The sequence below is a fragment of the Bombina bombina genome, chromosome 3 (genome assembly GCF_027579735.1).
Source record: "Bombina bombina isolate aBomBom1 chromosome 3, aBomBom1.pri, whole genome shotgun sequence".
NCBI lineage: Eukaryota > Metazoa > Chordata > Amphibia > Anura > Bombinatoridae > Bombina > Bombina bombina.
Genome location: NC_069501.1, coordinates 624,867,844 through 624,892,278, shown reverse-complemented (window position 1 = coordinate 624,892,278; position 24,435 = coordinate 624,867,844). Strand labels below are relative to the sequence as shown.

The 24,435-nt window shown below is 40.4% G+C and overlaps 1 protein-coding gene across 4 annotated transcripts in view; it reads left to right on the top strand.

The window, feature by feature from the left end:
* Positions 1 to 24,435, top strand: part of YARS1 (tyrosyl-tRNA synthetase 1) — a 203,561-nt gene that overhangs the window by 91,110 nt on the left and 88,016 nt on the right. For 3 of the 4 annotated variants that reach the window (XM_053707270.1, XM_053707269.1, XM_053707271.1), the window contains exons 3-6: positions 1,793 to 1,939; positions 2,758 to 2,933; positions 3,649 to 3,778; positions 3,873 to 3,953. In XM_053707270.1, the coding sequence (XP_053563245.1) occupies positions 1,793 to 1,939; positions 2,758 to 2,933; positions 3,649 to 3,778; positions 3,873 to 3,953 (534 nt within the window). Of the gene's footprint in view, positions 1 to 1,792; positions 1,940 to 2,757; positions 2,934 to 3,648; positions 3,779 to 3,872; positions 3,954 to 24,435 lie in introns of those variants that run through there. The other variant, XR_008401391.1, reaches the window with a different exon arrangement.

Genomic DNA, 24,435 nt, shown 5'->3' with positions numbered 1-24,435 from the left:
TATTTCTGCATGCCCCATGAATGGGGTAGTGCAGAAATAGATGGGCAGAGGTACCGATGCTGGCGGGGGTGGGAGGGTACAGGACCGCTATGCTGCGGAAATAAAAACCTCAGAGCGGCAGGGAGAGGGGTATCATACTGTGATGGTGGGATAAGAGGGTGGGAAATCGATCTGGTAGGGGGGTAAATGAGGTGGGGAGAAGCTACACTACATTAAATATTTTATTTAATAAAGTTGGCAAATTGGGTACTGCCAGACAGCTGCCAGTACCTAAGATGGTGGTAATTAGTTAGAGGGGGGAGGGTTAGAGAGCTTTTTAGGAGGGATCAGGGAGGTGGGAAGGTAAGGGGATAATCCTTCACTGAAGAACATAATTATAATTAAGAAATAAAATAAAAAAAAAGGTCTAATACTGCATACTGGCAGACTGTCTGTCGGCCAGTACTTAAAGGAAAAGTAAATTATCATACACCTCTATGCCGCAATGCAAAGTACATCTAAAATTAGGTTGAGTTTAATTCATGAATTTTTTAAATTTTTTTTTTACTAATAAACTTATAATTTTACCTTTTCAATCCGCTATTATATATTGCTGTAACTCCGCCTGGATATAAAAAAAAAATGTTTAGTTTGAAATGACGAATATCATCTTCATGATTCTCATAGGTCCCCCTCACTATACTACCCCAAATTAAACTACGCATGCGTGTCTCATTGAATTCAATGCCTGTATCGAAGCGCGTTCCTGAGACACGCATGCGTACAGGAACCTCTAATATGATCACTGCTTCGATACAAATGAATGAATCTAGTGATTCATTGTTTTAATATGTATCACAGCAGAGATCGTATTTTAAAGCATGCGCAGTACAGGATGCTTCACTAGAGCGCGCACGGATGAACACGTAAGAGCGGGTGGGACCGTTCTTACGTGTGAAAGAGAAAAAACAGGGATCCCATAGAAGCTTTTACAACCATTTGTGCCATGATTGCACAAGCAGTTTGTAATTAATTTCAGAAACCTAAAGTTTGTGAAAAAGTGAATGATTTTTTTTATTTGATCGCATTTGGCGGTGAAATGGTGGCATGAAATATACCAAAATGAGCTTTGTTCTCTTGGTATTCTTAATTGAAACCTAAACCTAGGAGGTTCATATGCTAATTTCTTAGACCTTGAAGGCCGCCTCTAATCTAAATACATTTTGAGTTTTTCAACACTAGAGGGCGTTAGTTCATGTGTTTCATAAAGATAACATTGAGCACATGCACGTGAATTTACTGACGAGTGAGCACTGATGGGCTAAAATGCAAGTCTGTCAAAAGAACTGAAATAAGGGGGCAGTCTGCAGAGGCTTAGATACAAGGTAATTACAGAGGTAAAACTTGTATTATTCTAACTGTGTTGGTTTTGCAAAACTGGGGAATGGGTAATTAAGGGATTATCTATTTTTTAAAACAACAAAAATTCCGATGTTGACTGTCCCTTTAAGGGGTTAAGTATTCTGTAAGTAAGAAAAAACAAAATTTTCTTACACATCTATTGCTTTTTAGCTTTTGTATTGTGCCAATGTAACACATTCTCTACCTTAAATTGACATCATTATAGTTGCATGTTATTTTACACAATGTAACGTATGAGTAACGTTACAGATGAAAAATGTTAAATGCAATTTCATGTTGGCAGCTTTACTATATGAGAATATAAAGTTTTTTTTTTTATCTCTCATTTGGTTAATGGTGCTTGAATGGTTTGTACTGATGCTTCCCCTTTTTTTTCTTTCTTGTTTGTTAGGAGGTCCTTGGTGAGGACAAACTGAAAGAGATTCTAAAGGAGAGAGAGTTGCGTGTATATTGGGGAACAGCAACCACAGGAAAACCTCATGTAGCTTATTTTGTACCAATGTCCAAGATTGCAGACTTCCTAAAGGCCGGCTGTGAGGTGAGAAATGGGTAACGGAGACACGGGACATTATGAAGAGAATGAAGGTGATAGTATAATAAAGAAGGGGGTGGCGAATTGTTAGAAAGGAGTCAATATACTAAAAAACTGCTAGATTAATTCAGTAGCCACCCACCATATGCGGAAGGTGCTTGTATAGTAAATGAATCCAAAAAATTTGTGGAAGACCCAAGATTATTAGAAGTGTAATGGGGCAGATGGTTATTATCTGACTGAAATGCTATACTGAAGAGGCAGGATAAATAGATAAAATACAAAGAGGTGAAGAAAGAGCTGGCAAAAGAATGATATTGAGGAAGGAGACAACCAAAAAGTAAGAGCATATCTGAATGACTAGAGTGAATATAGTGTTGATATGTGTGATAAGCTCACATGGGTCATTGTGCAAGCATGTCTACTCATTTCCTTGCCTTTCCTTTAAAGTTTAAAGAAGCAGATTTGACAGGACAGTGATGAGTTGATCTAAAAATAAGGGGCTAAAATAGACCAGGAAAGACATGTAAAGAGAGTAGAGATGCCAAATTATCCAATAAAAAGGGGATGAAATCTCTGGAAGAGCATTGATACTCAGACAAAAATAGGAAGGAGAAATTAACAATGTATGTAAGATAAAAACAAGATAGACAAAAAAAGAATGTGAGTTTTGGAGTGGATTAGGGAGGCAGTGTGTTTGAGGAAGGATGGGTATCATAAAACCAGACTAGGGAGGTTTTGCCTGATATTTAGTCTGTGTTTTTGCCAAGTGCATTGTATTCTTGCAGAGCTGTGTGCAACTATTGCATTGTTCTCTTCTCCAGGTGACAATTCTGTTTGCAGATCTCCATGCATATCTAGATAATATGAAGGCTCCATGGGATCTGCTGGAGCTCCGTACCCGTTACTATGAACACGTTATCCAAGCCATGCTGCAGAGCATTGGGGTTCCCTTAGATAAGCTGCGTTTCATCAGGGGGACAGAGTACCAGCTCAGCAAGTAAGAAATTGAGTCATTTTATCCACAATGCCTTTCTACAATTTATACACCTCTGGTCCTGTTATACAGCCTTCCCCTTTACCTGCTATCTAATTGCATGGGGACACTTACACCTAGCAGATGTGTACAGAATCTCTTTATCTCAGTATTGTTTCACCATTATCATTCAAATTTATTTCCCTTCATCTTACATAAAGCACTTCTTTATCCTTTCTCACCCTGTGCCTCTCCCTGTGATTTTTAAATCTGATGTTTTTAAATGAGTCTAAAATAAATATAGTTGTATGGTAAAACTACTTAACCATTACAACTAACTGAATAAAACACTAAAAGGTCCTCAATTATTGCAAAGAGAGAGAGAGTAGTTACTGGTTCACCCCCTTTATGCCCAATTCATTAGGGTGTGGCCTATCATATGCCATTCAAAGGCTATATTGGAATATCCTTAGACTAGGCCAAAAGCCTTGTCTAGACTACAAACGTGTATCTGGGGGAAGGGATTTCTTACATGATATACGCCTGGTGTTTTAGAAGTGGCTATGTGAATATACTTCTAAGTTATGACACCACACTCCCCAGCTTACCTCTTATATAATCATCTTCATCTTGTGTCTCTCTACCTCTGATACTTCTTGTGCACATCCTCTTCATATTTACATTCTACATGATGCTAGCTATCCCAAATGCCCTTTCTTCAACCCACATTGTATTACAGGGAGTACACTTTGGATGTATACAGACTCTCGTCTGTTGTGACACAACATGATGCTAAAAAAGCAGGAGCAGAAGTGGTGAAACAAGTGGAACATCCTCTGCTTAGTGGACTCCTCTATCCAGGACTGCAGGTTGGACCAAGGAAGTTGATTAAAGATCATCTTGACAGACTTCTTACCTCTCTTCCTTACCGTAACTTTTTTTTTTTCCCCCCCTTCTCACTAGGCTCTTGATGAGGAATACTTGAAGGTGGATGCCCAGTTTGGAGGCGTTGACCAAAGGAAAATTTTCACCTTTGCTGAGAAGGTGTGTAACATGAACCTCTTCAACTGCATATGCTTTATGTGGCATTACGAACATGTCCATATTTTTATAAAAATGAGGGATCGTTGGTAAATGTGAGGCTATAAAATCGTAACACAAAGCAAGACAGGATGTTGCTGTGTAGGCACCACCCATGCCAAGTATATGTATTCAGTGGCAAAAACCTTTTCTCCAACATTGGTGTGTCCGGTCCACGGCGTCATCCTTACTTGTGGGATATTCTCTTCCCCAACAGGAAATGGCAAAGAGTCCCAGCAAAGCTGGTCACATGATCCCTCCTAGGCTCCGCCCACCCCAGTCATTCTCTTTGCCGTTGCACAGGCAACATCTCCACGGAGATGGTTAAGAGTTTTTTTGGTGTTTAGGACATCGTCCTAGCCTTTCTCAGATCTCACGGATGGAAGGTGAACAAAGAAAAAAGTTCTCTGTCCCCGTCAACAAGAGTTCCCTTCTTGGGAACAATAATAGATTCCTTAGAAATGGGGATTTTTCTGACAGAGGTCAGAAAATCAAAACTTCTAAGCTCTTGTCAAGTACTTCATTCTGTTCCTCGTCCTTCCATAGCGCAGTGCATGGAAGTAATAGGATTGATGGTTGCAACAATGGACATAGTTCCTTTTGCACGAATTCATCTAAGACCATTACAACTGTGCATGCTCAGACAGTGGAATGGGGATTATACAGACTTGTCTCCGACGATTCAAGTAGATCAAAAGACCAGAGATTCACTCCGTTGGTGGCTGACCCTGGACAATCTGTCACAGGGAATGAGCTTCCGCAGACCAGAGTGGGTCATTGTCACGACCGACGCCAGCCTAGTGGGCTGGGGCGCGGTCTGGGAATCCCTGAAAGCTCAGGGTCTATGGTCTCGGGAAGAGTCTCTTCTCCCGATAAACATTCTGGAACTGAGAGCGATATTCAATGCTCTCAGAGCTTGGCCTCAACTAGCAAAGGCCAAATTCATAAGGTTTCAGTCAGACAACATGACGACCGTTGCATATATCAATCATCAGGGGGGAACAAGGACTTCCCTGGCGATGAAAGAAGTGACCAAGATAATTCAATGGGCGGAGGATCACTCCTGCCACTTGTCTGCGATCCACATCCCAGGAGTGGAAAATTGGGAAGCGGATTTTCTGAGTCGTCAGACATTCCATCCGGGGGAGTGGGAACTCCATCCGGAAATCTTTGCCCAAATAATTCAATTATGGGGCATTCCAGACATGGATCTGATGGCGTCTCGTCAGAACTTCAAGGTTCCTTGCTACGGGTCCAGATCCAGGGATCCCAAGGCGAACCTAGTAGATGCACTAGTAGCACCTTGGACCTTCAACCTAGCTTATGTATTCCCACCATTTCCTCTCATCCCCAGGCTGGTAGCCAGGATCAATCAGGAGAGGGCCTCGGTGATCTTGATAGCTCCTGCGTGGCCACGCAGGACTTGGTATGCAGACCTGGTGAATATGTCATCGGCTCCACCATGGAAGCTACCTTTGAGACAGGACCTTCTTGTTCAGGGTCCATTCGAACATCCGAATCTGGTTTCCCTCCAACTGACGGCTTGGAGATTGAACGCTTGATTTTATCAAAGCATGGGTTTTCAGATTCTGTAATAGATACTCTGATTCAGGCTAGAAAGCCTGTAACTAGAAAAATTTACCATAAAATATGGAAAAAATATATCTGTTGGTGTGAATCTAAAGGATTCCCATGGAACAAGATAAAAATTCCTAAGATTCTATCCTTTCTACAAGAAGGTTTGGAGAAAGGATTATCTGCAAGTTCTCTGAAGTGACAGATCTCTGCTTTATCTGTTTTACTTCACAAAAGACTGGCAGCTGTGCCAGATGTTCAAGCATTTGTTCAGGCTCTGGTTAGGATCAAGCCTGTTTACAGACCTTTGACTCCTCCCTGGAGTCTAAATCTAGTTCTTTCAGTTCTTCAAGGGGTTCCGTTTGAACCCTTACATTCCGTAGATATTAAGTTATTATCTTGGAAAGTTTTGTTTTTGGTTGCAATTTCTTCTGCTAGAAGAGTTTCAGAGTTATCTGCTCTGCAGTGTTCTCCGCCCTATCTGGTGTTCCATGCAGATAAGGTGGTTTTGCGTACTAAGCCTGGCTTTCTTCCGAAAGTTGTTTCCAACAAAAATATTAACCAGGAGATAGTTGTACCTTCTTTGTGTCCGAATCCAGTTTCAAAGAAGGAACGTTTGTTACACAATTTGGACGTAGTCCGTGCTCTAAAATTCTATTTAGAGGCTACTAAAGATTTCAGACAAACATCTTCCTTGTTTGTTGTTTATTCTGGTAAAAGGAGAGGTCAAAAAGCGACTTCTACCTCTCTTTCCTTTTGGCTTAAAAGCATTATCCGATTGGCTTATGAGACTGCCGGACGGCAACCTCCTGAAAGAATCACAGCTCACTCCACTAGGGCTGTGGCTTCCACATGGGCCTTCAAGAACGAGGCTTCTGTTGACCAGATATGTAAGGCAGCGACTTGGTCTTCACTGCACACTTTTGCCAAATTTTACAAATTTGATACTTTTGCTTCTTCGGAGGCTATTTTTGGGAGAAAGGTTTTGCAAGCCGTGGTGCCTTCCATTTAGGTGACCTGATTTGCTCCCTCCCTTCATCCGTGTCCTAAAGCTTTGGTATTGGTTCCCACAAGTAAGGATGACGCCGTGGACCGGACACACCAATGTTGGAGAAAACATAATTTATGCTTACCTGATAAATTACTTTCTCCACCGGTGTGTCCGGTCCACGGCCCGCCCTGGTTTTTTAATCAGGTCTGATGAATTATTTTCTCTAACTACAGTCACCACGGTATCATATGGTTTCTCCTATATATATTTCCTCCTGTCCGTCGGTCGAATGACTGGGGTGGGCGGAGCCTAGGAGGGATCATGTGACCAGCTTTGCTGGGACTCTTTGCCATTTCCTGTTGGGGAAGAGAATATCCCACAAGTAAGGATGACGCCGTGGACCGGACACACCGTTGGAGAAAGTAATTTATCAGGTAAGCATAAATTCTGTTTTTTGTTGAAATTCACTGTTTATATTTGAAAAAGCTTGCATTTATTATCTAGTAGAAAAAAATAAATATTGTTGGCATCACACAGGAAACCAGCAGTAATACGGAATCAAAACATGATCCTTTTTTTTTTTTTTAAATCTTTTATGTACCGACAGTGTAAAATACAGAAGAAGAAAGTGCCATTCTACTTCTCCTTTTCACCACGCAGGGTGTTTTGGGGATCCAAAAATAATCACACAAGTAATATAGTGGAGATTGAAGATTTAAACATAAACATCTACTGACAAGTGCAGATCAGACATTTCCACATAATACCCAAACTGAAATAGTATAGATCAACAAATTGCCTTATTAGGCATCCAGTTAAAAATACATTGATTGAAAGATAAATCAAGAAATAAGACAATATTACATTGTATGAAAATACACTGTTGGAGTTTTTCTTCCAAATAGGAAAGGAAGTTTGAACATAGACCCGAGCAACCAAAACAAACAAAAATGAAAAACACCAAAGAAAAAAAAGCGAGAGAGGAAGGGAAAAAAGAGCGCCGTACCACCCCCAAAACCCTCTCCAACCTAGCTTTCCAGTGATATCCTTAGTTTAGTTTATATAAAATTCCCCTCTAAGAATGGCTTCCTGTAGATAGATTGTATTTATAAATGGGATAATTATTTCTGCTTGTATCACTGGAGAGTGGGATCTTATGCAACCCCCCCCCCTATTTTGAAAAACGTGGGGACCTCAGTCTTCCTATTATATCGGGCATCAAATTGTTCTATTATAATTTCTCCAACATAGGTGTGTCCGGTCCACGGCGTCATCCTTACTTGTGGGATATTCTCTTCCCCAACAGGAAATGGCAAAGAGCCCAGCAAAGCTGGTCACATGATCCCTCCTAGGCTCCGCCTACCCCAGTCATTCTCTTTGCCGTTGTACAGGCAACATCTCCACGGAGATGGCTTAGAGTTTTTTAGTGTTTAACTGTAGTTTTTCATTATTCAATCAAGAGTTTGTTATTTTCAAATAGTGCTGGTACGTACTATTTACTCAGAAACAGAAAAGAGATGAAGAATTCTGTTTGTATGAGGAAAATGATTTTAGCAACCGTAACTAAAATCCATGGCTGTTCCACACAGGACTGTTGAGAGCAATTAACTTCAGTTGGGGGAACAGTTTGCAGTCCCTTGCTGCTTGAGGTATGACACATTCTAACAAGACGATGTAATGCTGGAAGCTGTCATTTTCCCTATGGGATCCGGTAAGCCATGTTTATTACGATTGTAAATAAGGGCTTCACAAGGGCTTATTTAAACTGTAGACTTTTTCTGGGCTAAATCGATTGATTATTAACACATATTTAGCCTTGAGGAATCATTTTATCTGGGTATTTTGATATAATAATATCGGCAGGCACTGTTTTAGACACCTTATTCTTTAGGGGCTTTCCCAAAGCATAGGCAGAGTCTCATTTTCGCGCCGGTATGGCGCACTTGTTTTTGAGGACAGCATGGCATGCAGCTGCATGTGTGTGGAGCTCTGATACATAGAATGGTCTTTCTGAAGGCATCATTTGGTATCGTATTCCCCTTTGGGCTTGGTTGGGTCTCAGCAAAGCAGATTCCAGGGACTGTAAAGGGGTTAAATATAAAAACGGCTCCGGTTCCGTTATTTTAAGGGTTAAAGCTTCCAAATTTGGTGTGCAATACTTTTAAGGCTTTAAGACACTGTGGTGAAATTTTGGTGAATTTTGAACAATTCCTTCATACTTTTTCGCAATTGCAGTATTAAAGTGTGTTTAGTTTAAAATTTAAAGTGACAGTAACGGTTTTATTTTAAAACGTTTTTTGTGCTTTGTTATCAAGTTTATGCCTGTTTAACATGTCTGAACTACCAGATAGATTGTGTTCTGACTGTGGGGAAACCAAGGTTCCTTCTCATTTAACTATATGTATTTTATGTCATAAAAAAATTTAGTAAAAATGATGCCCAAGATGATTCCTCAAGTGAGGGGAGTAAGCATGGTACTGCATCATCCCCTCCTTCGTCTACACCAGTCTTGCCCATACAGGAGGCCCCTAGTACATCTAGTGCGCCAATACTCCTTACTATGCAACATTTAACGGCTGTAATGGATAATTCTATCAAAAACATTTTAGCCAATATGCCCACTTATCAGTGAAAGCGCGACTGCTCTGTTTTAGAAAATTCTGTAGAGCATGAGAACGCTGATGATATGGTTTCTGAAGGGCCCCTACACCAGTCTGAGGGGGCCAGGGAGGTTTTGTCTGAGGGAGAAATTTCAGATTCAGGAAACATTTCTCAACAAGCTGAACCTGATGTGATTACTTTTAAATTTAAGTTGGAACATCTCCGCGCTCTGCTTAAGGAGGTGTTATCCAATTTGGATGATTGTGATTATCTGGTCATTCCAGAACCACTATGTAAAATGGAAAAGTTCTTAGAGGCCCCGGGGCCCCCCGAAGCTTTTCCTATATCCAAGCGGGTGGCGTACATTGTTAGTACAGAATGGGACAGGCCCGGTATACCTTTAGTACCTCCCCCCATATTTATAAAATTGTTTTCCTATAGTCGACACCAGAAAGGACTGATGGCAGACAGTCCCCAAGGTCGAGGGGGCGGTTTCTACTCTACACAAGCGCGCCACTATACCCATAGAAGATAGTTGTGCTTTCCAAGATCCTATGGATAAAAAAATTAGAAGGTCTGCTAAAGATGTTTGTTCAGCAAGGTTCCCTTCTACAACCAATTGCATGCATTGTCCCTGTCACTGCAGCCGCGTGTTTCTAGTTTGAGCTAGGAAAGGCGATTATTAGTAATTCTTCTTCTTATGAGGAGATTATGGACAGAATTCGTGCTCTTAAATTGGCTAATTCTTTCACCCTAGACGCCACCTTGCAATTGGCTAGGTTAGCGGCGAAAAAATTCTGGGTTTGCTATTGTGGCGCAGAGCGCTTTGGTTAAAATCTTGGGCAGCGGATGCGTCTTCCAAGAACAAATTGCTTGACATTCCTTTCAAGGGGAAAACACTCTTTGGCCCTGACTTGAAAGAGATTATCTCTGATATCACTGGGGGCAAGGGCCACGCCCTTCCTCAGGATAGGTCTTTTCAAGACCAAAAATAAACCTAAGTTTCGTCCCTTTCGCAGAAACGGATCAGCCCCAAGGGCTACGTCCTCTAAGCAGGAAGGTAATACTTCTCAAGCCAATCCAGCCTGGAGACCTATGCAAGGCTGGAACAAAGGAAAGCAGGCCAGGAAACCTGCCACTGCTACCAAGACAGCATGAAATGCGGGCCCCCGATCCGGGACCGGATCTGGTGGGGGGCAGACTCTCTCTCTTCGCTCAGGCTGGGGCAAGAGATGTTCTGGACCCTTGGGCGCTAGAAATAGTCTCCCAAGGTTATTCTCTGGAGTTCAAGGGGCTTCCTCCAAGGGGGAGGTTCCACAGGTCTCAGTTGTCTTCAGACCACATAAGAAGACAGGCATTCTTACATTGGGTAGAAGACCTGCTAAAAATGGGAGTGATTCATCCTGTTCCATTAGGAGAACAAGGGATGGGGTTCTACTCCAATCTGTTCATAGTTCCCAAAAAAGAGGGAACGTTCAGACCAATCTTAGATCTCAAGATCTTGAACAAGTTTCTCAAGGTTCCATCGTTCGAGATGGAAACCATTCGAACACTTCTTCCTTCCATCCAGGAAGGTCAATTCATGACCAAGGTGGATTTCAAGGATGCGTATCTACATATTCCTATCCACAAGGAACATCATCGGTTCCTAAGGTTTGAATTCCTGGACAAGCATTTCCAGTTCGTGGCGTTTTCTTTCGGATTAGCCACTGCTCCTAGGATTTTCTCATAGGTACTAGGGTCCCTTCTGGCGGTGCTAAGACCAAGGGGCATTGCTGTAGTACCTTACTTGGACGACATTCTGATTCGAGCGTCGTCCCTTCCTCAAGTAAAGGCTCACACGGACATTGTCCTGGCCTTTCTCAGATCTCACGGATGGAAAGTGAACGTGGAATAGAGTTCTCTATCTCCGTCAACGAGGGTTCCCTTCTTGGGAACTATAATAGACTCCTTAGAAATGAGGATTTTTCTGACAGAAGCCAGAAAAACAAAACTTCTAGACTCTTGTCGGATACTTCATTCCGTTCCTCTTCCTTCCATAGCGCAGTGCATGGAAGTGATAGGTTTGATGGTAGCGGCAATGGACATAGTTCCTTTTGTGCGCATTCATCTAAGACCATTACAACTGTTCCTGCTCAGTCAGTGGAATGGGGACTATTCAGACTTGTCTCCGAAGATACAAGTAAATCAGAGGACCAGAGACTCATTCCGTTGGTGGCTGTCCCTGGACAACCTGTCACAAGGGATGACCTTCCGCAGACCAGAGTGTGTCATTGTCACGACCGACGCCAGTCTGATGGGCTGGGGCGCGGTCTGGGGATCCCTGAAAGCTCAGGGTCTTTGGTCTCGGGTAGAATCTCTTCTACCGATAAATATTCTGGAACTGAGAGCGATATTCAATGCTCTCAAAGCTTGGCCTCAGCTAGCGAGGGCCAAGTTCATACATCAACCATCAGGGGGGAACAAGGAGTTCCCTAGCGATGGAAGAAGTGACCAAAATCATTCTATGGGCGGAGTCTCACTCCTGCCACCTGTCTGCTATCCACATCCCAGGAGTGGAAAATTGGGAAGCGGATTTTCTGAGTCGTCAGACATTGCATCCGGGGGAGTGGGAACTCCATCCGGAAATCTTTGCCCAAGTCACTCAACCGTGGGGCATTCCAGACATGGATCTGATGGCCTCTCGTCAGAACTTCAGAGTTCCTTACTACGGGTACAGATCCAGGGATCCCAAGGCGGCTCTAGTGGATGCACTAGTAGCACCTTGGACCTTCAAACTAGCTTATGTGTTCCCGCCGTTTCCTCTCATCCCCAGGCTGGTAGCCAGGATCAATCAGGAGAGGGCGTCGGTGATTTTGATAGCTCCTGCGTGGCCACGCAGGACTTGGTATACAGATCTGGTGAATATGTCATCGGCTCCACCATGGAAGCTACCTTTGAGACGAGACCTTCTTGTTCTAGGTCCGTTCGACCCACTCCAGCTGACTGCTTGGAGATTGAACGCTTGATCTTATCAAAGCGAGGGTTCTCAGATTCTGTTATTAATACTCTTGTTCAGGCCTGAAAGCCTGTAACCAGAAAATTACCACATAATTTGGTATATCTGTTGGTGTGAATCTGCAGGATTCCCTTGGGACAAGGTTAAGATTCCTAAGAGTCTATCCTTCCTTCGAGAAGGATTGGAAAAAGGATTATCTGCAAGTTCCTTGATGGGACAGATTTCTGCCTTGTCTGTGTTACTTCACAAAAAGCTGGCAGCTGTGCCAGATGTTCTAGCCTTTGTTCAGGCTCTGGTTAGAATCAAGCCTGTTTACAAAATTTTGACTCCTCCTTGGAGTCTCAACCTAGTTCTTTCAGTTCTTCAGGGGGTTCCGTTTGAACCCTTACATTCCGTTGATATTAAGTTATTATCTTGGAAAGTTTTGTTTTTGGTTGCAATTTCTTCTGCTAGAAGAGTTTCAGAATTATCTGCTCTGCAGTGTTCTTCTCCTTATCTGGTGTTCCATGCAGATAAGGTGGTTTTGCGTACTAAACCTGGTTTTCTTCCAAAAGTTGTTTCTAACAAAGACATTAACCAGGAGATAGTTGTGCCTTCTTTGTGTCCTAATCCAGTTTCAAAGAAGGAACGTTTGTTGCACAACTTGGATGTAGTTCGTGCTCTCAAATTTTACTTAGCAGCTACTAAGGTTTTCAGACAAACTTTGGCTTTGTTTGTTGTTTATTCTGGTAAACGGAGAGGTCAAAAAGCAACTTCTACCTCTCTCTCCTTCTGGATTAAAAGCATTATCCGATTGGCTTATGAGACTGCCGGACGGCAGCCTCCTGAAAGAATCACAGCTCACTCCACTAGGGCTGTGGCTTCCACATGGGCCTTCAAGAACGAGGCTTCTGTTGATCAGATATGTAAGGCAGCGACTTGGTCTTCACTGCACACTTTTTCTAAATTTTACAAATTTGATACTTTTGCTTCTTCTGAGGCTATTTTTGGGAGAAAGGTTTTGCAAGCCGTGGTGCCTTCCATTTAGGTGACCTGATTTGCTCCCTCCCTTCATCCGTGTCCTAAAGCTTTGGTATTGGTTCCCACAAGTAAGGATGACGCCGTGGACCGGACACACCTATGTTGGAGAAAACAGAATTTATGTTTACCTGATAAATTACTTTCTCCAACGGTGTGTCCGGTCCACGGCCCGCCCTGGTTTTTTTTTTAATCAGGTCTGATAATTTATTTTCTTTAACTACAGTCACCACGGTAACATATGGTTTCTCCTATGCAAATATTCCTCCTTTACGTCGGTCGAATGACTGGGGTAGGCGGAGCCTAGGAGGGATCATGTGACCAGCTTTGCTGGGCTCTTTGCCATTTCCTGTTGGGGAAGAGAATATCCCACAAGTAAGGATGACGCCGTGGACCGGACACACCGTTGGAGAAAGTAATTTATCAGGTAAACATAAATTCTGTTTTTGTTTTTAAAAAGTTCCAGTAGTTTTTTTTTAAAACTTGGCGCTTTTGGTGACTTCCAACTGGAAAAAAATTACATTTCGACCGCACAGTATAATTAATTTAATAAACTTTGCATTAATAAGTCCCCTCTCGTTACTTTTTAAAAAGATAATATCTAGCCTGTTAATCTCAGTCTTAGAGCTCAAAATTTTAGAGATTCAGTGTGATATCATAGCCCCAAATTTTTAAATTTTTGGACATAGTCCTAAGCAGCATGCCACTGTTCTCGCTTGATTCCACTTTGTAAGCTTATCTGGAGTAATGTAGGCATAATTCAGCAATTTCAGATGAGATTCACGTCAAGAAGAAAGAAGCGTAGCTTTATATGCTCTTTTGATGCTTTTAGTAATCAGGCCATCTCCCATTAACTGAATCTCCTTACTCCATTTTGCAGTTAATTTAATAGTATTACTCTTTACTTCCTGTGTAAGAATTAACCTATACCAATATGATATAGAATAGATACCGTTTTTTTTAAGTAGGTTTATCCCTGCTTCTATATATTTCCACTGTTGTGGTGTAGATTTCAAGTTGTGGAATGTACAATAATGTCTAGCTTAAAGGTAAAGTAGCTTTTATTATCAATATTAAACTGATGTTTGTTTTCCTTAAACCAGTTAATATTAATCCAATCAGGCTCAAGTAGTTGAGCAGTATATTCTAGACCTTGCTGTTTCCATTGCTTAAAAATATTTGAACTCATCCCCTCTGGGAAATCCGGGTTGCCCGTTAGTGGAAGAAACTTAGAAAAATTGGGGAGGCCATCTAGAGATTTGCAAACCTTTTGCCAGGCAATAATGGGGTTTTTGAAGACTAACATTTTTATCAAATCATGATCTTAGAGCATGACATGAAATCCAAATATTTTCTTTCATGGTTCAGATAGCGAATAAAGTTTTAAACAACATTCCAATTTACTTCTATTATTTAATTTGCTTCATTCTTCAGAAATCCTTTGTTGAAGAAATAGCAATGCACATGGGTGAGCTAATCACACAAGGAATCAATGTGCAACCACCAATCAGCAGCTACTTAGCCTATTTAGATATGCTTTTCAACAAAGGATATCAAAAGAATTAAGCTAATTAGATATATGTAAATTGGAAAGTTGTTTTAAAATTGCATTCTCTTTTTTTTAATCATGAAAGAAAAAATTTGGGTTTCATGTCCCTTTAATAGTTCGTACTGAGACTAAACTAAAACACTTCCTGTTTGCAACTGGACCTTATTATCAAGTGCCCACAACATAATATATCATTGCCTTACAAGTATAGCCCTTGTCGCACAGTATACTCAACAAAACCCCCCGGTAGTAACTCATCAAAGTACTTTTCATGTATTGCACCTTAATACTGAGCACTTACTCTTCCATCTAATCTCAGGATAACAGACTGATGCTACTATGATAAATTAAAAACATCTGCTTACATTCTCTCTCATTATCCAGTACCTAGTATACTGACAACAGAACACTGTTTATAATGTAATTATTTGTAACATAACAGTTATTCACATAGACCAACAGTCTATGCAGCAAAATACATGAAACCAGTGCCGTATACTGCACTAATACAGATTGTGTCTACAAGTGACACTGTAACTTCAGATTAGTGATGAGGTCAACAAAGCCTGAGTAAGGGGCCGCAGAGCAACTTAAAAGCACTGATTGTTGTAGTGTATTTTTCCTGTTTTATTGCATTCTTGTGCATTTGAATGAGAATTTAATGTTGGCTTTTAACTAAATGGGTTGCCACAGAATTTCCATTTTTTTAGAAGATATTTCTATCAAGCAAAGCTTAACAGGACGTGAAAATTCATGATTCAGATAGGGAATACAATTTTAATTTTTTTTTCCAATTTACTTCAATTATCAAATTTGCTCTTGTTCTTCTTTGTTGAAGAGATACCTAGGTAGGTAGCGTGCACATGCCTGAAGCACTACATGACAGCAAATAGTGCTGCCATCTAGTGCTCTTGCTAATGTATAACATTGTTGCAAAACTGCTGTCATATAGTGCTGCATACACATGCACACTCCTGAACTTACCTTCCTGCTTTTCAACAAAACAAGAAAATAAATAAAATTTGATAATAGAAGTAAATTGGAAAGTTTGTTTAAAATTGTATGTTCTGTCTGGGGAAAACATGGGGGTTTGTGTCCCTTTAAATATAATCAAAGTTCAAATGAGGTGCACAAACAGCCAGTTGTGTATACAAGTAATCTTTTCTTTATTGCAAGTAAAATATTCGCTCCCATCAGGGATACAGGATATGCAAGTATAGTAGTGAGTGGAGGTAGCTTCACTCTAGTGACTGTCTGCTGACATGTTTTGACGATGAAGCCGTAATCGTAGCTACAGTCTCAGGTGTACACCAGTCTAATAAACCTGTTCCTGGTACCTGATTGGTTTAAAAATATAATTAAAACCACACCTAGAGTGAAGTTAACCCCCACTCTCTTTACACATAAGACATAATGGAATAACAATTATCCATTGCTTGTTGTGACATACACAGTTAGGAAATCTAAACTACATTGCATAAACAATCAATAAGTGAAAGAAATGTAAGTTTAAATGAACCTTATAACCTTTTTTAAAAAACGCCAATGGATAAATATCAACTGATACAATGTTAGTCACATTTGCAAGAATGATAAAAAACAAAAAGCATACACTATGTGTCAAGTGCCAATAAACCTTACATATATATTAAACCTATGTATAGGCCAAGCTCTTGCCTAGAATTCCACGAGATATATATATATATGTATTTACACATAATGCAAAAGCTGATTATATCACACACTTTTTTGAATGTATGATGTTCAGGGTTCAAAGACCCTGTATATAAGCAGGACTTAAACATTGGGCACACAGACCCAGAACCAGAAAATCATTCCCAAAAATTAATTAGGTCAAATTCTGAATTTAGACCTTCCGGGACTCTGGTTCTGAGTCTGTGTATCCAAAATACCTCTCTGTTTGCCAGCAATCTTTCCTTATCCCCACCTCTCTTGTTCAACTTGACCTGCTCAATAATGGTCCATCTAAGTGTCCTGGGACTTTTATTATGATGTAACTTGAAATGTTGAACCAGAGGGGTGGTCAATTTGCCAGCTTTAATATAAGAGACATGTTCCCTGATCCTCTCTCTTGTCTCCCTCGTTGTGAGCCCTGTGTACTGTATTGCACACTCTGTGCAAGTTAATAGATAAACTGCGAACTTAGTTCTGCAGTTTAAACAAGAAGAGTGTCTAAAATTTTCATCAGTACTGGCGCTCCTAAAGCCTTCTCCCTGTTGTAAAAATTCACAGGCAATGCACTGTGTAAAATTGCATTTATAAGTTCCTTTAAAACTCAACCAAGATGAAACTTCATTGTTTGGATCCTTAAGTTGTATGGGGGCAAGCAAGTTGCTTAGACTGGTCCCACGTCTAAAAGCACATCTGCACCCTTTTGTGACTATCTGTCAATCCATCATCCGCTTTAAGAATATTAAAGTGTTTTCTAATAATATTGCAAATTTGATGGAATTGATTACTGTACTGGGTGATGAAGGAAACTCCATCAAATGTGCTTTCCCCATCTTTTTTGTTTTTATTATCAAGATAGGTAACTCTGGGTTTAGCCCCAATATTTAGTCTGTGTTGGCTGACAACCACTCTTTTGTATCCTCTCTCACAGAACCTCTCCTCCAGCTCGAGAGATTGTCTCTCATAGTCTTCATCCGTTGTACAGTTTCTCTGGAGTCTAATGAATTGTCCTTTAAGAACAGAATTGAAGACTCTTTTCGGATGATTACTTCTAGCATGGAGGAGAGTATTCCCTGTGATCGGTTTCCTATATACTTTAGTATCAACAATATTATCGCTAGTACCAACCAGAGTGACATCTAAGTAATTAATACTGACTTTGTTAAATTCAAAAGTGAATTTTAAGCCTATGTTGTTGTCATTTAGTATAGATACAAAATTCTTAGCCTCCTCATCAGAGCCAGACCAGATCATCAGCAGGTCATCAATGTACCTCCTATAGTAAATGATCCTGTGCTTCCAGAGTTCACCACATCCAAAGATGTGGGACAGCTCCCACCAACCCATGAACAGGTTTGCGTAGGAAGGGGCAAATTTAGCCCCCATGGCTGTCCCACATCTTTGGAGGTAGTGAACTCCCTCAAAAACAAAGGCATTGTAAGGTTTATCCAATAAAGGAACACAATTACAGATATTGTTTGTAATATTATGTAAGGTAATCAATAACGAAAACAAGTTAAGGATGATTTATAATATGTATGTCTCACTGCTGGTAATGAATACCCAATAACTGTAAGGCAATCTGATCCAGCAGTGAATTTATCTAGAATGATTGTGAAATAAAACCAAACTCAATATGGTTTAATAAAGAGTTAAATTTGAATATGCAGCAAAATTATTATGTAGCAGGAAAAAGGTCTAATCATCAGAAATGAGTGGCAAGAGGAAAATCAGTATTGATAACTTTTGAGGAGTTCAATATTGCAGAGGAAACTTCGATAATCACAAATGTTATAATTAGAAGGCAGAGACAAGATTATCAATACTACGAAATAGCAAAATAAGTAAATGAATGTTATTCCCCAGTTAAGTATGGTATTTCAGAGATTAGTCACATTTACTACCTTATCCCATAGAGAGTTCTCCCTTTTGCCTGTCAGCAATGCGGTTTAGTGCTGAGCTGAGATGCTGATTAGCGTAAACCGGAAGTTCCGGTTTCAGTCCGGTGGAATTCTGGGAGCTGTAGTTCAATTGCAGAAAAGAATAATAATAACGATAAAACGGGTAAACACTTGCTGTAGAAATAATAAAGTTAGTTAAAGCTTGCCAGGTCAGAATACTTATTGTTGTTAGATGGAGGATGACTGGAAGGAATCCTGTCCTGGGAAGGAGAGCTGAGAATGGTGCAGCTTACTCGAGCAGCGATGAAAGTTTCACCTTGCAGGTATGAGAATGAGGCTTGGTACTCAAGTGTTCAGAGGAACGGATTAGAATAACTAAGCAATGATGCTTAGTTGTTCTAACTATTTAAAGGGGAATTACCCAATCAGCAGAAAGAACGAATTAAAGGCACAGTAACCCTTACAGGACCCCCTGCTCAAGGACGCTGTTCTACAGCGGTAGGACGAGGTCTGTCGGGGTGACGGCGATGAAATGAGGAAATTAACCTGGGAGCATTGACACTGGATGCAGGTTCCCAAGAATCCTCATCGGAAGAGAAATTCTTCCAGTGAATAAGATATTGCAGGGCACCCTGGCGTAACCTAGAGTCCAGAATGGACTGGACTTCGAACTCATCCGGATCAAGGAGAATTGGAGGAGGAGTTTGTAGAATGTTGGATACTCTCTGCTCCTTGTAAGGCTTCAAAAGTGACACATGTATTGTTGGGTGAATACGGAGGGTATCAGGAAGTTCGAGAGTGACAGCGTTCTGATTTACTATTCCTTTTATGCGATAGGGTCCGATGAAAAGACTTGCCAACTTTTTACTGGGTAGCTGTAATTTTAAGTTTTTTGTGGACAACCAAACCTTTTCTCCAACAGAATAATTTGGTGGGGGTCTTCTGCGTAAATCATAGAACTTCTTTTGTGTAGCTTGTGAGTTCTCAATATTTTGACGAATGAAGTTGAAATTATCAACGAGTGAATTGTGTAACTCATCCACCAAAGGAAAATTTAAATCGTCATTTGAATCCAGAAGAAAGGTCGGATGGTATCCATAATTAGCATAAAAAGGTGTAAGTTTTGTTGAGGAATTTACAGAATTATTATATGCGAACTCAGCAGTGGATATGAAGTCAATCCAATTGTTTTGATGGAAAGAACAAAAACATCTTATGTATTGTTCCAACCACTGATTCACACGTTCTGCCTGACCATTGGGTTGTGGATGAAATGATGTAGAGAATCTATGATCTATTTGAGTGAGATCACATAATTTCGACCAGAACCTAGAGGTAAACTGAGTGCCTCTATCTGTTGTGAGGATAGAAGGAATTCCGTGTAATTTTACGATGTTGTCTAAAAACAGTTGTGATGTTTCTGCCGAGGTTGGCAATTTGTGAAAAGGTAGGAAATGAGCCATTTTCGTGAAAATGTCAACCACCACAAAAATTGTAGTTTGATTTTTTTGATGGAGGTAAATCAACGATGAAGTCCATTGAAAGATGTTGCCATGGTTTGGTGGGTATAGGAAGTGACATGAGTAATCCATAGGGAGGTTTTCTCTCTCGTTTGGACGTGTTGCATATGATGCAAGTTTGAATGTGTTGTTGAACACTCTCTCTCATCTTTGGCCACCAAAATGACCTCTTAAGTAACTCAAGAGTGCGTTGGATTCCTGGATGTCCAGAGAGGGGAGTATCGTGGTGGTTTTGTAGAAGTGTTAGTCTCAATGAAACAGGTACATAAATCCTACCTTTGTGATAATAAATTCCGGATTTGTTTAGATAAGTAGAATGATCTAGATCGGTTTCTTGACTGGTATGCCTTTTTAGATCTGATATAAAGGTGTCAGTGAAACCGATGAAATGATGTTTGGGTATGATCTCAGTAGGATGGTCTTGGGGATCAGGTTTTTGAGGTAACCTTGAGAGAGCATCTGCTTTACCGTTCTTATTTGCTGGTCTGTAAATAATGTTAAAAGAGAACCTAGAAAAATAGAGGCTCCATCGAACTTGTCTTGCAGATAAAGTTTTGTTTGATTGTAAATATTGGAGATTTTTATGGTCGGTATAAATTTTGATAGGATGTTTTGTACCTTCCAGTAGATGTCTCCAGTATTCAAGAGCCTGTTTTATAGCGAGAAGTTCTTTGTCTCCGATAGGATAATTCCTCTCTGCTGGAGTCATAACTTTGGAATAATAAGAGATGGGGTGAATTGGACTATTTAGATCCATTTGTTGAGATAACACAGCCCCGATTGCGAAGTCTGAGGAATCGACTTCTAAGATATAATAGAAAGAAGGATTTGGAAATGTCAGAATGGGTGCAGTAGTAAAAAGATTTTTCAAAGTTGTAAAAGCTACCTCAGCTTCTGGAGTCCATTGAAATGGAATAGATATACTGGTTAATTTTGTCAGAGGTTTTGCAACTTTAAAGAAATCTCTAATAAATTTTCTGTAATAGTTTGAGAACTCTAAGAACCTCTGTAGGTCCTTCCTTGTCTTAGGTATCTCCCAATTGGACACAGCCTCAACCTTTTCTTGTTGCATTTCTATGCCAGTTGGGGATAAATTGTAACCCAGAAAAGTTACTTTGTCGGTATGGAAAATACATTTTTCAGGTTTCGCATATAGTTTATGTAATCTTAAACGTCGGAGTACTTCTGTCACATGTTCTACGTGGTCAGTATAATTCTTTGAATAGATTAAAATGTCATCCAGGTATATAACAACACTAGTATCCAGAAGATCGTGAAAAATGTCATTAATAAAGTGCTGAAAAGTGGCAGGGGCATTACATAACCCGAACGGCATAACGAGGTATTCGTATAAGCCGTATCGGGTCCTGAATGCCGTTAGCCACTCATGCCCTTCTTTAATCCTGATGAGGTTGTAGGCTCCTCTCAAATCCAATTTGGTGTATATGGTGGCTTCTGACAGGCGATCAATGAGCTCTGGTATGAGTGGTAGGGGATAACGATTTTTGATTGTTACTTTGTTTAGTTGTCGATAGTCAATAATGGGTCTGATAGTGGAATCTTTATTACGCACAAAGAAAATGCCAGCTCCTACTGGTGAAGTTGATGGTCTGATAAACCCTTTCCTGAGGTTTTCTTCAAGGTAAGCCTTAAGATGTTCAAGTTCCGGCTGACTAAGAGGATAAAGGTGACCAAATGGGATGGATGCTCCGGGCTGTAGATCGATGGGACAGTCATACTGTCTGTGGGGTGGTAGGTTTTCAGCTTCTGTCTTGCTGAAAACATCCTGGAATGTTGAATACTCCAGAGGAATCGGAGAATCCATTGAATCACTTTTTAGACAATTTTGAATTTTTAAACAATGATTGCTACAGAAATGTGAGTTAAACTTAATATGTGCAGGTGACCATTGTATTACTGGATTATGTTTTTGTAACCAATTAATACCTAATACTACAGGATAGTTAGGAGAGGGTAAAACATCAAATGAAATGAGTTCACTATGACCTAATGTGGTCATGTGAATAGGTATAGTTTGATGAGTAACAGGACCTGTAGTTATGGGTGAACCATCAATCACACGGACAAAGATAGGTTTTGTTTTGCGAATAAGGGGGATTTTATTGGATTTAACAATTTGTAAATCTATAAAGTTGCCATAGGCTCCTGAATCTATAATCCCATCAATCGTCAGATGTCTTTGATCCCACTGTAGAGAGAGTGACAGAGTGAAATAGGCTGAGTTAAGTACATTCAGTATTGTAGAACAAGTAGAAACAGACTTACTGCGTTTGTTCTTTTGAAGGACAGGGCAGTCTTGGACGGTATGTTGAGGGTTTGCACAGTACATGCATAAGGATTTTATCCTACGTCTAAGTCTTTCTTCCGGTGTGAGCGGACCTCGGGCTATACCTATCTCCATAGGTTGTTCAGCCGCTTTTGAGGTTGTAGGTATATCTCGTGAGCTTTGTCCCGAAAACATTTTAGGACGAACATCAGAATTAAATTGTTCAGCACGTCTTTCACGTAGTCTGCGGTCCAACAGTGTGGCCGTTCTCATTAATGCTTCAAGAGTCTTAGGCAATTCGACTCTGGCAAGCTCATCTTTGAGACTATCAGCAAGACCCAGTCTGAATTGGTTGCGCAGTGCAACTTGGCTCCATTGGGAGTCAGAAGCGTATAACTTAAAGTCAGCGACATAGTCCTCGACTGGCCTTTTACCCTGTTTAAGATTCCTCATAGAGGATTCTGCAGTTAATTGCACATCTTTGTCCTGATATAGGTTATTAAGTGCATCAAAGAATTCCTCTAGTGACCCCAGTAGTGGATCTTCTGTCTCACACAGGTTATCCGCCCATGAGCGGGGTTCACCTTTCATAAATGATATAATACTCAGAACCTTGACCCTCTCAGTTGGGTATGTTCTGGGTTTTAGTTGAAACAAAAGTTGACAGGAATTTTTAAACTGTCTATAGAATTTACGGTTACCAGAAAAAGGTTCAGGTAACATAACTTGAGGTTCTGGGTTATGCTCCTGAGGTGTAGGTCTAAGGCTTAATGAATCTCTTATAATAGCCCTTAGTGATTGATTCTCAAGTTGCACATCATGGACTGCTTGTGCAAGTTGATCAACTTTCTGAGACAAGTTATACACAATTTGTGGAATATCTGTTGGTTCCAATTCCATTTTTTAGGCTTAGTTATTATGTAAGGTTTATCCAATAAAGGAACACAATTACAGATATTGTTTGTAATATAATGTAAGGTAATCAATAATGAAAACAAGTTAAGGATGATTTATAATATGTATGTCTCACTGCTGGTAATGAATACCCAATAACTGTAAGGCAATCTGATCCAGCAGTGAATTTATCTAGAATGATTGTGAAATAAAACCAAACTCAATATGGTTTAATAAAGAGTTAAATTTGAATATGCAGCAAAATTATTATGTAGCAGGAAAAAGGTCTAATCATCAGAAATGAGTGGCAAGAGGAAAATCAGTATTGATAACTTTTGAGGAGTTCAATATTGCAGAGGAAACTTCGATAATCACAAATGTTATAATTAGAAGGCAGAGACAAGATTATCAATACTACGAAATAGCAAAATAAGTAAATGAATGTTATTCCCCAGTTAAGTATGGTATTTCAGAGATTAGTCACATTTACTACCTTATCCCATAGAGAGTTCTCCCTTTTGCCTGTCAGCAATGCGGTTTAGTGCTGAGCTGAGATGCTGATTAGCGTAAACCGGAAGTTCCGGTTTCAGTCCGGTGGAATTCTGGGAGCTGTAGTTCAATTGCAGAAAAGAAAAATAATAACGATAAAACGGGTAAACACTTGCTGTAGAAATAATAAAGTTAGTTAAAGCTTGCCAGGTCAGAATACTTATTGTTGTTAGATGGAGGATGACTGGAAGGAATCCTGTCCTGGGAAGGAGAGCTGAGAATGGTGCAGCTTACTCGAGCAGCGATGAAAGTTTCACCTTGCAGGTATGAGAATGAGGCTTGGTACTCAGGTGTTCAGAGGAACGGATTAGAATAACTAAGCAATGATGCTTAGTTGTTCTAACTATTTAAAGGGGAATTACCCAATCAGCAGAAAGAACGAATTAAAGGCACAGTAACCCTTACAGGCATTGTGTGTCAGTAAAAATTCAGTCACTCTGAGGATAAATCTACGGAAACCCGGACTAAAGTTGGTAAACCTTAACAGACAAAAATTAAGTGCTTCAAGGCCCTTGTCATGCGGAATGGAGGAGTACAGAGCCACAACATCAATTGTAAGCCAACTGTACCCCTCCCTCCACACAAACTTAGCCATTTCATTCAGTAATTGTTTGGTGTCTCTGAGATAGCTGTTTAAACCTTTAACCAGTGGCTGTAAAATTTCATCCAGCCACTGAGAAAGGGGTTCAAACAGAGAACCAATACCGCTGATGATTGGCCTTCCTTTGACCTCCACGAGGGACTTGTGCACCTTGGGTAAAAAATTGAAGATGGGGGTAACTGGGCAATCTACCACCAAAAAATCCAAAGTGGGTTGATCAATAAAGCCCTCTTCCTTCCCATCATCTATTAATTGGGCTAGTTCACGTTTA